General features: G+C 36.6%; 2 protein-coding genes across 5 annotated transcripts; both read right to left on the bottom strand.

Moving 5' to 3' along the window:
* Window positions 1-78: 78 nt before the first annotated feature.
* LOC137710715 (uncharacterized) lies at window positions 79-6835 on the bottom strand. Of its 4 annotated transcripts, none has more exons than XM_068449823.1 (20): window positions 6718-6827; window positions 6546-6606; window positions 6236-6277; window positions 6053-6121; window positions 5484-5540; window positions 5229-5324; window positions 4953-5064; window positions 4579-4624; window positions 4350-4421; window positions 4168-4230; window positions 3912-4066; window positions 3731-3795; window positions 2578-2728; window positions 2028-2133; window positions 1790-1925; window positions 1229-1293; window positions 962-1126; window positions 747-819; window positions 576-658; window positions 79-372 (listed from the first exon to the last, which is right to left on the bottom strand). In XM_068449823.1, exons 2-19 carry the CDS (start codon window positions 6547-6549, stop codon window positions 591-593), a joined length of 1545 nt encoding a protein of 514 aa, XP_068305924.1. In that variant the 5' UTR covers window positions 6550-6606; window positions 6718-6827; the 3' UTR covers window positions 79-372; window positions 576-590. The 4 variants fall into 4 exon arrangements, with proteins under 4 accessions (XP_068305924.1, XP_068305922.1, XP_068305923.1 ...); XM_068449821.1 differs by having other exon boundaries at window positions 6053-6124; XM_068449822.1 differs by lacking the exon at window positions 6546-6606 and having other exon boundaries at window positions 6718-6835.
* A 3595-nt stretch (window positions 6836-10430) lies between these two features.
* Window positions 10431-16076, bottom strand: LOC137710786 (ABC transporter A family member 2-like). Its single transcript, XM_068449912.1, has 16 exons — window positions 15636-16076; window positions 14828-15059; window positions 14565-14734; window positions 14260-14445; window positions 14072-14167; window positions 13786-13992; window positions 13515-13674; window positions 13211-13437; window positions 12914-13031; window positions 12733-12809; window positions 12378-12467; window positions 12152-12295; window positions 11770-12075; window positions 11610-11690; window positions 11334-11510; window positions 10431-11229 (listed from the first exon to the last, which is right to left on the bottom strand). Exons 1-16 carry the CDS (start codon window positions 16002-16004, stop codon window positions 10957-10959), a joined length of 2913 nt encoding a protein of 970 aa, XP_068306013.1. The 5' UTR covers window positions 16005-16076; the 3' UTR covers window positions 10431-10956.
* Between the last annotated feature and the right edge of the window lie 654 nt (window positions 16077-16730).

Genomic DNA, 16730 nt, shown 5'->3' on the forward strand with positions numbered 1-16730 from the left:
CACACCATAGGAGACCGCTCTCCGACTACACTTGATTTTAACCATAATGAACTCGACTGATCTTACGGAGTTGGTACAAAGAAGAAATAAAATCCACTGATCAATCAGAATTTTCATCGAGATCTATTAACCCAGTAATGGGAGGCTCGATTCAATACTACTACTTTACACCCATCAAATTAAAAAAAATGTCGACGTACCCTGCAAGAGCTCACTCCAGAGCACATACGCACCCAACAGCACTATATGACCACGTAAATCTACGAACTATATTAACCCGGTATCAGAGTCCATACAATTTGAGTTGTAGGTAATGCTGCGCTGACTTCAAACCCATCAAGCTGCTGCGCAGTCGGTCCTACTCACCCAGATCTACCAATCAACAAGCATTAGGTTATCATGGGATCGGAAATTCCCAAATACAGAAGAATTGAGTAAGTGTTGGATGCAAATGCAAACGCAACTCGTAGCAAAATCCGTTAATATATGGGCAGCTAACACTTTGATGCAAACACAATTATAAAATTTGGAAGAGAGACAACGTATGCGGGAAAATAGCATTCGAAAAGCCTTACCTGACCAAAATTGTTTTAAGCACTTGAATTGTTGCGGTAATTTGATGGTTGGTCAATCACTTTTCCAACTGCAATAGTCTTTCCTGCAGAACGTAGAAATAACCTTCACTACAACATGCCAAAAACATCCTCGATGTATAAAGAGAAGGACCCAGGCAAGATATTTAGTACCTTCAGTACGAAGAGTAAACCTCCCTAGTTGTGGAAAGTCCGCAAACTTCTCAATGCATATCGTGTTGCTGACCTGCAGGAGCACATGTGCCCAAGGTAAGTGAACTAAGAGTCATACAGATGTCCATAAATCATTTGCTCTACTCACTACGTTTAAAATTTACCACCTCTCTTTTTTTTAGGGGGGTTAATTACAAAATTACGACGATACATACCTGAATTTTGCACACAACAATGGCACCATTCTTGACAAAACGTATATGCTTTTTCATAGGTTTCTTCGTCTTCGGATCAATTTGACTGACAAGCTCAATAATCTCACATTCTTCAACAATTGAGTGAATATGCAGGACAGCTTTATAACCAGCCGTCAAAATTGCCTAATGAGAAGTATGGAGGGCTTCAGATAAAATACACATGTTCACCAACCAAGATCATATGAGAGAGAGAGAGAGAGAGAGAGAGAGAGAGAGAGTTCCTACATTGTCAAGCAGTTCAAGAATCTGCAACTGGGCGAAAAATTCTGTAACGGCAGGTATTGGCTTTGCTGCATTAACAAAAAAAAAGTATATTAAGAGCAAACATATGACATAAACATTGAGAACATCAGAGGGAGGGAGAGATAAAATAATACGATAACTGATTTTTTGAAACAAAAACGAACCAAAAACAGTTTCAAATAGTTTTCAATTTTTTCGTTTTTTTCTATTTCCATCTATCTCCCCTCCTGTTATCCTCACTTCTCTTACATCTCTTCACTTAAAAATAAATAAAAGCCAACTAGGTAGTAGTTAGTGGTGCTTCTCTTTCCCATGTCATGAGACGTTCCAAGTTTGATCCCCCCACCCCCCCACTGATAAATAAAGAAATAAAATAAATAGTGACAGTTTCTGTAAACAAATAAAGAGAATTGCTTCAAACTTTAAAGGGGAAAAAACGAACATGCAGCAGCAATGCAACTTTTTACTTTTAAGGAATAAAATACTTGAAAACTCTTAAGAATGGATAAAGAATCTAGTGAAACGCCATGAAATAGAACTTACCAACACTCGACACAACAAAGCCTGACAATATATCCTCATCATCAATGCCTGATAATCTAACCCGTAGATTTTCACCTGGGCCGGCACGTTTCACCCTATCTTCATCAATGTATATAGCAACAGCCTTCACTGGGACCTGCAAACGAACGTGTTAAATTGTATTTTTAGTATAAAATCCTTATAGAAAAAAGGGAAAATTATAAAGGAAAAAAATATTTGAAAGGAAAGAGGAAGGAACCTTGTTTGGCATGATAAACAATGAATCCCCTTCACGCACGGACCCAGATTCCACTTTGCCCATAACAACTGTTCCCATGTCCTTGAATTTGTCTATGATAGGCATCCTACAGAAAGGAATTCAGGGGATTAAAGAAATTTAAAGAAAATACATTTAACAATAAATCACCAATTCCCGTTTACTCTTGACAGTTTACTAAATCTCTAGGGAGCCAATGATCCCCACCTCATCAACCACCCTCCGTATATTTTCACTAGGTGCCAATGACCGAAATTCCATTTTCAAACAATATTTTGACATTGTAGTACAAGCCACTCCTCACACTACAAACTGACAATATAATGCTTCCTAGCAGAGTGCACTAATTAGTAACTGTTGGTACCTTTCAAGGGAAAAGAATATTTTGTAAATATTACAGAAAATGTCTCCTTAATAAGTGAAAAAAAATATAAACGTACATCAATCAGACTGCTTCAAAGAAAAAAGATAGATTCAATACAGATGCTTACTTAAGACGTTCAAAGGCAGGGTCCAAAAACAGACCACGTACCTGAATGGACCTTTAGGATCTCGTAGAGGAACTTCAATAGAATCAAGGGCTTCGAAAAGGCAGGGACCATCCCACCACGAACATACACTTTTATCCAATCTGGTTTTCATATTTGTTCCAAACAGGCCAGATATAGGTAGGAATTGCACATCTGCAGAAGCAAAGTGGAAACCAATGACATCCTATGTCAATACACCATAATACAAAACAGTGCCTCAAAACTTCCATTATTATCAGTTCAGATAGAAAAGAAAATAAATCAAAATGAAAGAAGAAATCCACTAACATAACATTTACTTCTTGACAGACAGGGTACAAACAAGAGAAACAAAAGCATAAAATCATGATTCAACTATACCCCTATTTTAATGTACTGACTTGAGCATACATATTTTCATTGAAATAAAAGGTTCCATTTTTGTTTTCTCCAATCTCAGAGATTGAGTAAGCTTTTGCAGGCCAAAGGAGTTGCCTATACCTCAACTCTCCCTTAATTCTTCTCATAATATCAAACAAAGCAAAACACGACTGTTAGACCATCTCCAAAGGAGATGTCAAATTATAAGAGTCAAATTACAAATGATGACTGATGTGGCAATCTGAAGCCTTATGTCAAATTTTGTACTTCTCCAACCGAATTGTCAAATGTTATTTTATTATTTAAATGGAGTTTTAAATGGTGGTTGTAATTATTAAAAAAATGTTGAAACAAAATTTTTATTGGTTGAAATGTTAGGTGGAATAAGGGACCCGCCATTAAAATTAATTAAAATTAAATTTGACATTTATGTCAAATTTGACTCCAAATCACAAAGCTTTCAAATCCAGTCAGCAAATAACTCGATTGAAGAGATTTTTGATGTCAAATATGCACAGTGGCATTCCACCTAGGATTTTGACATCTCCATTGGAGATACTCTTTAGTCCCTTTTTTCAATCCTTCTATCAATGTAGTGTCATCATGGTTTGAGAATAGTAAAATGATTCTGACCTATTCCCCAAAGGTATAAATTACAACTTGAAATCCACCATAATTACTAAGTCAATGGCATTAACCCAAACAAAGAGAAAATAGAAAGTAACATATGACTTCCCACATACCAAAACCATAAAATAACATATCTATAAGTTTTCGAAGAAATAATACATGTACCTTTTTTCACATTGTAGCCTGATGCTTTAAGGAATGGTACCATCTTTGACACAATTTCATCGTACCTGGAGAAATAATTAAATTAAAAGCATAACAAATCACTAATCAATAGGGGTAGGGGCACATACAAGAGAGGGAGGGTGTTAGATCCAAAAAATCGCTCCAACTGAGAGTAAAGTACCTTTCTTTTGACCAGTTCACAGTGGGCTCATCCATTTTATTTACAACAACAAGCATCTTGGACACACCCAATGTCTTAGCAAGTTGAACGTGTTCACGGGTCTGCCCACCCCTCTCATACCCGGTTTCAAATTCTCCTTTACGAGCAGAAATTACCTAAACAGAAAGAGAAAGGAGAAAAGCGAGATGCTATTACATATGCAAAATTTCCCTTTGCTGGATTGATGCAGTAATTAAGCATCACGGATGTAACTCACCAGTACTCCTACATCAGCTTGAGATGCACCACTGATCATATTTGGAACATAACTTTTGTGGCCCTGTTAACAAACATGTACGACTCATAATCACCCAAAAACAGCAAGCCAAACCATATTGTCCAAGAAAATAAAAAATGTGAGGTCTTGTGATTCGTGAAAAAAAAAAAAATTTAACTTACGGGTGCATCCAAAATTGTGAATCTTGATGTCTCGGTTTCAAAGTGGGCCCGCCCAACTTCAACTGTTTTACCCTGCAATAAGATATCCCAAAAAAAATAATTAGAGTCCAACAAGCTGTTCTTTTGGCAAAACTAGATGTTGTAAGCATAATTAGTTAGCATTTGACAATGACTTAAAGATAGGCAATAACATTGCAGCATCTTTGTATTCAAACCAATCAAACCATACCTTAACTCTCTCTTCTTCATTGGTGTCCATAATATACGCCATATACCTAGCAGATATGACATCACCATAGTCAATGGGCAGTGATCCAAGTACAAAAATTCATGCAGCATAAGTAAGGTCCATTTTTGCATCAGATGATACGTTAATGCAGTTGTGAACTAAAAAAATATTTCAAATGAACAACACATTAAGAAAACCAAGAGAAGGAATGAGATACCACTAAAGAAATGTTCTAACATTGTGAAAACCTATCAAACCTCACTAGCCTGTGAAATTGTTAACTAGTTATCTGCATGTGTCAGCTAAAGTCAAAAGTTACTGATATTTTGAGGGAAGATTAGGATCTTGGTGACAAGGGGGTAGGATATGCTCACCAGCTTTCCCTACTTTTGTCCTTTGCTTCTTTTTCATATTTTTGGATTGTACGATCATCAACCTGGCCACTAAGAAAAAGTATTTGGCCTCCTGTTGTGGACTTTCCAGCATCTGCAACCAAGAGAAGACACGTTATGAAGCCCCGTTTGGGTTCACAACAAAATGGAACATTAATGGCAACCGGCAAGTGTATAGTTCTAAGTTATAAAGGCAGGACAATAATCGAAAACGAGATTTTTTAGACAAAAGCAACATCATGAAAAAAATTAACTTACCAACATGGCCAATAAAAACAACATTCAAGTGCCTCTTCTTATCTAATTCCATGTCATCATGTTCTTCTTCTGGATCCGGGGTTTCCTTCTCCTTCCCTGCATATTCAGGCCAAACATTGATCTCCCAGAAGAACATTGGAATAGAATTTGGCATGGCAACTTATGTGTGATGTGGTAAGAGTTATTGTTTAAAAAAAAAAACATAAGACAAATAATAACAGACAAAAACAAATACGGACTGAGCTTCAATAGTACCTTTATGCTCAACTACAACTGACTTATCAGACTGTTTACGAATCTCTTCCCTGGAATCTGAAATTGTTCCAATATTTGGAGGGAAAAATAGAGTTAGTCTTCTATATCTATCTCCCATCAAGCCAAATTACTAGGCAAAAGCATCTAAAAATACATGCCCTACCTCCCATCAAAAGGATCCCGTACAAAATCAAAGTAGAAAATTACAGAAAGGAATAAAATTTAAGCCTACATATCAAGTCAATTGCGTCAAATAAGTTGAACCAACAAGATGTGAAGTGGGTAATCAAAAGCAATAGAAAAATTAAACAAGCATCGTCAATCATGCTACCATTTTCTTGATATATCTAACCAGTAACTGATAGTGATTTTGTACCCTCCAAATTTTCAATTTTAATGGTACTCTAGGCTTCGTTGTATTACTCATTACTCATTATAAGCAGTAGCTAGGAGCATTTAGTGGTAAGCATATCACAGGCTAATAAAGCACAATCAAAATATGCCCTCTCAACCCAAACCTCTACTCAACAAAATAATAACATAATAAAGTAATCGATGATACTACCAACCTTCCTCCATCTTATTATCATTCTCTACTTCCGGCTTTCCTTCGTCTGGATTAACAACCTCATTATCTTCTGCTACATTTTAACCAAATCATTGACTCAGAAATTAAATACTTACCATAGCACAGCTATCATAATCATTTATCTTAACCAAAACAAATAATTCAAATTCCCTTTTAGATTTACCTGCCGAATCAAGCTGTAACGATCGGATTTCCTCCTCGATATCTACCATTTACATAATTCATTATAATCAAATCTCAAATTCAACACAACATCAAATATTAACACCCCATTTTGGTTTAGAAACAAAAAACACCAAACGTTCTCATTAATTTCGAATAATTCATCACAAATAAGAGCCATGATGGCTAAACTTTATCCTGCACTCCTTCACTCAAATTACCAGAAATAAGGAGAATCGAAACAGATAAAAACAATAATTCGCAAACTCCTGACGAACTAGAATACAAGCAAAAAGGATTCAAATCAGAACTCATAAAATCGCCAAACAATCGCCTGGATCTACCGGAGCTTAATCGCCGAACAAAAACAATCTACAAAAATTAAAAATTAGAAAGAAAGGACACGAAAATTGGCGAAATTTTAAGAACCGAGATTTCTAAACAGATGATTAGATTAGAGGATTAGGGTTTAGAGTTGCGTACCCATGGATGGCGAGACTTCTGTGAGATTCTGTAGCAATCCGCTAGGGTTTTGACGAGGAGCGAGCGAGGAAGGAAGGAAGTGAGTGATAAAATGTGAACACTTGTGCTGCGTACTTCCTGGAATCTACTGGTATTGATTTTTTTAGAGGGTTTGCGAAACACTTTTGTTACTGTTTATTTTTAACGAAACAGATATTTTTACTTCTAAAAATTACTATTTATTTATACATTTATTTTGTCATTTTTATTAAAACTAAAGTTTTTAAGAATTTTTCGTTAATTTTTGTTTTATTTTTTGGATTTTTTTTAGAAAGTTGATCATTTTTTTAAAAAATAAAAAAAATAATTTAAAGAGAAGTTTGAAAAAATCTAAAGCAAACAAGAAGAGCGTTTTTTAGCTTGGTAATCAAACTTTGAAAAGTTAATTTTCTGAAAGCTATAATACGGATGACATCAAACTTTGGTGCAACGAAACAAACACATTGTTACACGACATTCGAATTAGCTTGAAGCTAATGAATTTGAAAAAAAAATCAACTATGAGCGATAATCTAATTAACTAAGCTAACTTGCATCAATTACTACGGGAAGAGGGATAATTTGTTTTCTTTCTTTGACAGTCACAGAGGTATTCGAACTTTACTGCATAAAAAACAAAATAGAATGAGAGGTTTGAAGATTTTCTATTTTTGGATTGCAAAGCCTTGGTCTAATGGCTACTTCAACAGGCCATATTTTTCAATTCCAAAGATGGGGCCCAAGCCCAAATGCAGATAGCAATTGGGTGCATGTATATAAATCTGACTCCGGGCCCAATCCGTTATTTGGATTAGACTCTGGTTTCTTCATTCCTTAATTCCAGCCTGGCTCAGTTCGTTAATATTTTAAAATTTTATTATTTTTGTTTATGAATTAAACAAAAATAAGGCTTTTTAGTTAGTATCACTCTTTATTTTTATCTCTGAAATTTGAAATCAATATAAAAATAGTTCTTAAATTTGTTCATCATCAATTATTTTTTGTTATTCAATAAAAAATTCTGTTAAATAACGATCAATTGATAAAAATATTCTTAATTTATGATACGCAATAAACGAAAATGATTTGTTAAAAATTGAAAGTATTTTTGTTATTTTTTTACAAAATTACCAAAATTAGTGAACAAACTCAGAAAGTATTTTTATCAATTTTAAATCTAAAAGCTTATGTCAATCACAATCAAATAACTGTTTTAGTTAATGAGACAAAATAAAAATGAAAGAAATAAAAACTAGATGACAAATAGATAAGGTAATGATAATTAGGAAAAGGTTCCTCGTAGAATCTGGAAATTTAAAGATCTAATAATTATGTCCGTTAATTGTATATTATGATATCAAAAATTATTTTAAATTTTAAATTAAATATAAATAATACTTAATAAAAACTGATCGTATAATTTACAATGAACAAATATAATTACAAAATCCTCTAAATTATTGGGAAAAGGAGGATCCTTTCCTCATACCTCAGGACAGTGAGATGTGACCTTGGATTTTGTGGTTATACTCGTGTAGCCCTCACCATAATTTACATGGACATTGCCATCTGACGGATCACTTGTAACGAGGCGGAATCGGAATAGTAAGGAGGGCATCTTATGACAAAAATCAGATCAAAGAGGCGCACGTTAACAAGCCTACACGAAGCAGGGACAACTTGCGCACAAAGCAGTTGGTCCCACCGGCCCGAGGCTGAGCTGTATTATCACATCGACGTCGCTTTTGTCTGATCACAATGGAAATCTTAACTTAACAGCTACCACTCATTTCACCTCAGACTTTTTGTATTTTCTCGTAGCACCGCCACGTGTCGGACAACTTCTCGAACTTTAAGTTAAGGTCGACTTTCGAGCAGGCTTTCACGTGACAGATTTTGGATTCAATTGGTGTTATTTTGTAATGCGATTTAATAATTTTTGTTTTTATTTAAAAGTGAAAGATTTTATATTTGAATTTCGTAGATGATGTATTCGGTATTATATTAAGCTGCTCATGATGTGATTTTACCAAACTCTGCTCTCTTTAATATATAAATACCAATATAATCAAAAAAAAAATTACTACATTGATAAATTACACTATCGTTATAAAAAAAAAAACCTAAAATATTTCTACGAGTCAGTTTAATTTTGAATAAATAAACTACCATATCGAAGTCATCCGCTCGGTCCTTTTTTAAGACAAACAAGGTACGTGATTCGTGTTAACTATATATCTGGCAAGGATCTAATCAGAAACCGGTTCCCGAGACCGTATCCCTCCAGTCCTCCACTATTATTTCTTCTTTTTCTAAACCTAATATAAAAGTTGCCCTCCCTCAATTTTCACGCGTCCCTTTTGTCTGTCCATTCTTTGAATTTTAGAGGCTTGGTTTGAATGTTTGGTAGCCAGCCACATCTTATCAATCTTTAATCTTTATATTAATATAATACAAATACGGTTGAATAGATATATATATATATATATGGGTAGGTTTAGTTATTTAATTTTCTCTGTGTGGTTCCTTGGATCTTTGAGATAGATCCAAGTGAGTGGAAAACATCTGGGATTTTGATCGATGAAGGTTCGATGCATGGATCTAAATTCATATGTGATATGAAGCTACATGATTTGGCTCTGATGATCTGAGAAGTACATGTTTTCGTTTAGGGTTTTGATTTCTTGCTGCTGTATATGTTTATATATAACGTTTTTGGCTTTTGGTTATCTGATCTGAATCTTCTTCCTTGGAAGTTCTTCTGAGTTTTTGGATATTACATGCTGCTATCTAGGGTTTTTCAGCAGTGGTGAGTAAGGTGCTATATATAACTATATATATGTATGTATGTATGTATATGTAGGTAGGGTTAAGGGGTGGAGCTCCGTGAAGTCCAAAAGAAGGTGATGCTGGGTGGATAGAGCTGCTGAGCTATGGATCCCACAGTACTATATATCCAATGTTAGATCGGACCGGATCGGATCGAAGGGATGACAGGCCTGTGGCTTGCATATCTCAGGAGCTGCATTACCCGTAAGCTACCTCTTTTTTTGGATTGAAGGGAGCTCTACACCTCTCTTTCTCTTGCTGTTTCACCTTGCTGATGGTCTACTGATTCTCCACATGCTATAGATTCCAAGTATTTTCTGTTTGTAGTTGCTTTATCTTTAAACATGAACTTTTACATTGTCGATAGATCTACATATTTCATGACTCTTGAGATCTATATATAAATATTCTAGTATATGATCCGACGTGTATATATATATATATATATGTATATATATGACATGTACCAGATGACTCTGGAGATCTATATATAAATATTTTAGTATATGATCCGCTGTGTATACATATATATGTATATATGACGTGTACTGGATGAATGAAGAACAGGATGTGAATTGTGAAGCCCAGTATATATATTTTAGTATATATACTGTATACACAACCTAGAAAATCCCCGTATATATGTTCTAGCAATTATTTGTAGTGTACTTAAAAATTAAAATCAATAATGTAATGAATTTAAAGTTTTTATGGATCTATTTGATATTATGATTTTATACGGCCATAATTTAGAATTTCTCGAAACGTGAGGAGTATATTTCTTAAACGATTCTACGGGGGAGTATTGTTCATTTATTTGATTTATTCAATTTAAAGGTAGAAAGTAAAAATGAGGAGAAAAAAGTGAGGAGAAAAAAGTGTGATAATCACTTGTTTTGGAAAAGCATTTGGTGAGTCGCGACTCGCGAGACACGCTTAAATTCATCTGCAGTGTATAAGCTTTGGTGGTTGTCGACCAATAACAACGAATTCGTGACTTATTACGTGAAATCGGCTTTATAAATTATTATAGAACATAACTGTGATTGGTTTTGCGTCAGGTTTTTCGATAATTTCAAGTATTTTTTATTATACTCTTTCCAAGTATGACAAGAAAATCAAGGATCTTTATCTGCATCTCAAATATTTTTATTATACTCTTTCCAAGCGATATTTCTATTTGAATTTGATACGTAATGTATCGGAAATTATATTTGCCGATACGCTTGAAAGTTGTTTATGTTTCATAATCTTACCACCAATGACCACAACGAGAAGGCTAAGCAGATGTAGATTCGGTAATACACAAATCTCAAAACATACCACTTTATATGTTTAAAGGCTATTTACTGCTGTTGTTTAAGTAAAAAATAGATGTTTGCTAACTTATGACTAGATGTTCGACCGAGAATGTCTTGTACTGATTTGGTCAGGGTTAATCACAATCCCCTGAACTGGACGGGCCTGCCCCCGGCTCCGACCCTGGCCGAAGGAGTCTCTGCGTGTTATTTCAACACTAGGAGGTACTGGGGTTTCTGGAGAGTGGCCGGAAATGCAGAGGGCGCCTGAATCATCTTGCTGCCAGAATACTTCAACCATAACACCACTTGGATGCTCTGCAGACTCGGTTCCTGGAATCCCCACAAACCTAGCTCCTACTGGTATCTGCACGATTATTAGCGTAAGTAACGTACCAGTCGTGTTGAATCGCGCAAAAATAAATTTATTGCAAGCATGTAATATCGAATTGCAAACTGTTTTGTGTTTACCTGAACTGAGGCACCAGATGCTAAAGTGAGAGTGACCAGCCTCCCCTCTGCCGTGGCAGCTTCTAGCTCCGCCTGCCCTGCGATATTCAAGAACACTTCTTCGAGAGTTGTAAGCCCGAGTTGGATGTCCGCTATACCAAATTCTCTTTCTTTGTTTTGGAGCTCCGCGAAAAAATTCTGTTATAAGGTTATGAAAGAATTTTTAATGCTCTGCATATATACAGTTTTAATGCGACGTAGCATGAAAGAATTTTAGCCAGACGATGAAATGTTTACCATCAGAAGTCCCTCTCTATCATGAGGAATAACAAAGGTCAGAAATTCTCTGTTCTCTTCTTTTGGTTCAACACCCAAATGCTGCATAAAAGTTTTCCCACGTTAGAAACTAATGTGTTATACGCATGAAAGAAGTTTGAATTGTTCAAAACTAACGTACGTATTTAAAGAACTCCTTCACAGCCTCATGATGAGATGTAGCAACTGCATCCCTACTTGGAGGCCTTTGTTCATTCGTGCTTCCGCTGAAGCTCACATTGGCGATAAAACCAGTTCCAAACCTCGACTTCAGCCTGATTGAAGTTCCAATGCAACGGAGCCTACCCTTTGCCATTATTCCAATCCTGTCACCTAAAATGTCGGCTTCTTCCATCGAGTGAGTGGTTAGGACAATTGCACGGCCTCTTTTCGCCCCCTCTATGACGTCCCATACGTGCCTCCTTGTTATCGGATCCATACCAGTTGTCTACATATCATAAACTAAATCAGAAAAACAGAGATAGTAGATGTACTAATGAAGGGAGAAATACAAATTTCCATACCGGTTCATCTAAGATAATCAACTTTGGATCACCAATAAGGGCTACTGCAAAACTCAGGCGACGTTTCATTCCTCCACTGTAACTCCCAGCCCTGACTTTTGCTGCCTCGGTGAGTCTCACCTCTGCCAACAACTTCTCAGCATCCTACACTTGATGAGCATTCATCTTATAAAGAACCGAAGAATCCTCATGTGAAAAACCAAATTCAAGTTAGCGCAGCACGTACTGATTTTACTGAAGCTGAGGGGAGGCCTTTAATACTAGCGAAAAGGTGGAGGTGCTCTTGCCCGGACAACGCATTCCAAAGAATATCAAACTATCAATCGAGACAATTTACATACAAAATTAACTCGAAGTTTTCGAATGAGTTGCTGCAATGCAGTAAAAACTATGTAACTTGTATGTTTTTGCAAATTTCAGGTTACCACACACATTGTCTTCTTGAAAAAGAACAGCGAGAACCAATTTCGCCTTTTGATTTACTGATAGTAGACCACAAAAGCTCTTGATCAACGGTGACCAAGACAACATGACTATATAAACATATGTACTTATGAGACAGACCGAGAGAGAAAGAGCACCTGCGGACAAAATCCTATGATTTTTCGAATATTTGCCATACCAACAGAGCTCCGGGCGGAATCTCCATAAATCAAAGCTGTTAACAAAGCATTTTACAATTTCAACATTTCCGTATTGGGATCATCTTTGTGAGAAATTTTTCAATCAACGAACTCAAGAAAAATTACGCAACAGTATTACCATCTCCTCCAGTAAACGGTGTGATGCCGGTTAAACAACTGATTGCAGTGGTCTTCCCGGCTCCATTCGGACCAAGTAGACAAAATAACTGATCCTTGGCAAAGTTCACCCACAATCCCTGAGAGTTATTCAAAATAAATCAGTTGCTACTATATTATTTCGTTACGAAAAACCTGAAAGGCTGAAATATATATATATACTGCAACTGGCACAACCAGGAAAAAAAAATAGAATTCGTAAGACATAACTAGGTAAAAAACAAGGGAGGATAACCAAAGGGCAGATACGACAGATTACCTTTACAGCATGGTGAGGCTTAGTCCTCCTGCACTTGCAACAGCCAATACTGAAGGTACCGGGATATGTCTTTACAAGACCTCGTATCTGAACTGCAATGTTCGGATCAACTGTGCCTTCCTTAGTTTGTTGTTTGACAAGGTTCTCCTCTTCAAGGACATCTTCATCGTCTGGAGTAAGATGCTCCTTTGGTGGAACTGAACCGATGCAACTACATATGCCACCCTCTATGAATAGAAAGGAAACACCGCTAAGTTACCATGCAACAAGAGAAACTCAACCACAACCTTTCAGTCGTATTTACCTTTCAATTTGTTTCCACCTTTCCCTGTCCAGTATCCGGGATTTAGAAAGTAGAACACTGATTTTCTCACACCAGATACATTTGGAATGATATTATCGAAGTAGATAGCCAATATAAACCAGAGGAAGAATGTAGACACCAGCCATTTATAAATGCCATTCTGTCAAAGTTCAAATGAAAATTTTAGAACAGGAAGGTGTATGAAACATTGGAAGAACTTATAAAATATTTGGTAATTTTTTTCAATTTTAGGATCAATGAGTTTACTTACAATTGTCATAAGACAATCACTATAGTAATTTGCCGGGCATTTGGCCCTTCTACTCCAGCTAATCCCAATATCTTGTGGATTGGCTGTTGCTTGAGCAAGTAATACTATAGCTCTGGCAAGAAGGTTAGGTGGGAAAAATGACCAGAGTATTCGATATTTCATCTTGAAGTCTGTTGAATCATAGGGAAAACCAAACGCTGTAACAATCTGCAAGACAAAATGGAATATGTTATCAGTATTACGAGAAAAACCCCAACATATAAATCTTGAATCAGGGAAGTCTTGCCTGGGTTATAGAGCCGACAATAAACACCGCGAAACCGAGAGTTGTTGATGAAGATGAGTTCCTTAAGAAGGTTGACAGCAGAAAGGAAAAACTAATCTGGCAACAAATTGCAGTAAGTGGATCAGAGATTACTAGATTGGAAATAGTAGAAATAAAGTAAAAGAAGTAATTGCTTGAAACATTCTTACCATATTGAGTTGGAAAAGGAAGAAGACAAGGAATACAACTGCAAAACTGTTCTTTAGGAAAAAATCAAATCGAAACAGCATTCCAAAGAGAACTGTGAAAAGTGATGACAATAGTACCACAATTCCGTCCCATGTGAGCCATGAGAACCAATATGCAGTATCGTAAAGGCCCATCATTGTCATCACCTGCAAAGTAAAAGAACAAAAACATGAATACCAACCTGATTTTGCATATACGAAATCAAAACTAGCCATACACAAACACAATGAACTCCACAGCAGGGAAAAGAAGAAACCCAAATTACCTGCCGAAGCTTTAGTTCTTTCTCTGTGATCAAAGAGGACATTTGAAACACAAAACCGAACATGGCAGCAGCAAAAAAGAAGGGTGGTAATAGTTGAGCCAAATCAATGGAAACCTCCCGGTTAGGGTGTGCGAATTCCTTGAGCGAAACATCCCAGCTAAAATTTGGAACTGTTATACGCATGTTAAGGTCATGATGGTAACAATGCAAGCGAAGCTTTTTTCAACGAACAGAAAAGGAATATGAGAAACAAGACATAGTACCTCCAATCAGAGATCTAGCGATTTCACGCTCAGCAGCAATCTGAAGCGGTATTTGAAACTTGAAAGTCGAATCTTCGTATCGCCCCCGGGCTTCAACAGGAGTAGAATTGGTCTGTATGCCATAGCTGATCACAGTGGCGTTTCTTTCCACAAAATGCAAAGCTCCTGAGCAATGCAGAGGATTATTAAATAGCCATGTATTTACTTCCTCTTTCGTTCCAAACGATTTGACCTGTACAAGTAAAACCACCTCATTACAAACAATCTAACACTATCAATTTAGCCAACAGACTACCACATAAATCAAACTGCCTCACTACAAGGTGCCTAAAACGATGAAATCTAACTAGTCGAACTTGTCAACAACCAAATCTGAATAGTTTGAAATCTCAAATCTTTAGTTTGTGGAACAAAAGTTCCACGCATTCCTCCTGTTTTCGGAATAAATTGAACAAAATTTATGCAACAAAAGGTAAATTAAATGCCATCACATTGCCGGTGTGGCTTAAGACTGCTTCTGGAAGGGCTACAATCACTTTATGACGAACCAAATGTGATTGTGAAAACAAATTACATGCCTTTCGTCGTAGAAGCGCTTTCTTGAGAAGCACTTAAAGCCCCAAGTGCTTTTCCAAGAAAGTACTTGGTTTTACAATCAAAATTTCAATGAATTTCCAATTAAAAAAAAAAATCTAACAAACTCACTTATGAGCAGAAACGTTTACTAAGAAAAGAAAGAAAGCAAACAGCATTTTCCTCAACTTTCTCGGTAACCAAACACAACGCAACAATCCGAACTCACGCATACCTTCGACGGCGTAATCGGCCGGCCCGGATTATTCGCCATAATCCCACTGACAATACTACTAATCCTCGCGCTCCCATTTCCGCTCCACACGAAATCGAAACACGGCTTTTCAACAGAGTACTTGCGCTCGCACGGCGGAATCGGCGGCGAAACCAGTGGCTTGGGGTCCCTGACGCTCCGGAAGTCGGCGGATTTCTTGTTGCGAGCCTCGAGGCCCTCCTGGATGAAGAAGATGAGGACGATGAAGAAGAAGGAGGCGAAGAGCTGGATAAAGGAGGCTCTTTTGCTCCGCCACGAGATCAGGAGGTTCTTCCTCAGCAGCGCCTTGTACTGCTGGAACAGCAGCGGAAAGCCGCTCCGCAAAGCCATCGGTTCGGGTTTTCCGGACCCGAATGTGAGTTCTCGGGTTTAGTGATGGAAGTGAGAGAGGCGGAGTTTCATTGTTTTATGCTCAGGAGTGACGGTTTTTATTTTCTGTTTTTGGAAAGGCGCGGTTTTGCCCGTTTGGGAAGGCGAATTGGGGTGAAATTACCAGATTAGTGCTGGATTCGGCTTGTTTTTTACGGGTTTGCCACTGCCGCGTTTTTACATTTTTTCCGGCGGCGACGGGAGTTTCGCCGAGTTTTTGTGTAGAAGTGCTTTTACTCGTTTGCCAAAGTTGCTCATTTGGATATGCTTGTAAGATGGTTAAAAGTACTTTTAGAAAAAAAATTTTGATTTCAAAAACACTTAAAATGTTTTATGCCAGAAGCACCAATTACGTGCTTCTTTTAGGAAGCACTTTAAATATTTTTTTTCAGAATTTACTTGTATTTTTATTAAAGATCGGTACCAAAAACATTTTCACGAAACACGCTTTCATTCATTTCATTGAAAGTGATCAATGATTTCTATTTTTTTACAACAAAATGAATCACTTCTAATGAGTAATCGACCAATTACGTGCTTCTTTTAGGAAGCACTTTAAATATTTTTTTTCAGAATTTACTTGTATTTTTATTAAAGATCGGTACCAAAAACATTTTCACGAAACACGCTTTCATTCATTTCATTGAAAGTGATCAATGATTTCTATTTTTTTACAACAAAATGAAT

The sequence above is a fragment of the Pyrus communis genome, chromosome 12 (assembly GCF_963583255.1).
Source record: "Pyrus communis chromosome 12, drPyrComm1.1, whole genome shotgun sequence".
Taxonomy (NCBI): domain Eukaryota; kingdom Viridiplantae; phylum Streptophyta; class Magnoliopsida; order Rosales; family Rosaceae; genus Pyrus; species Pyrus communis.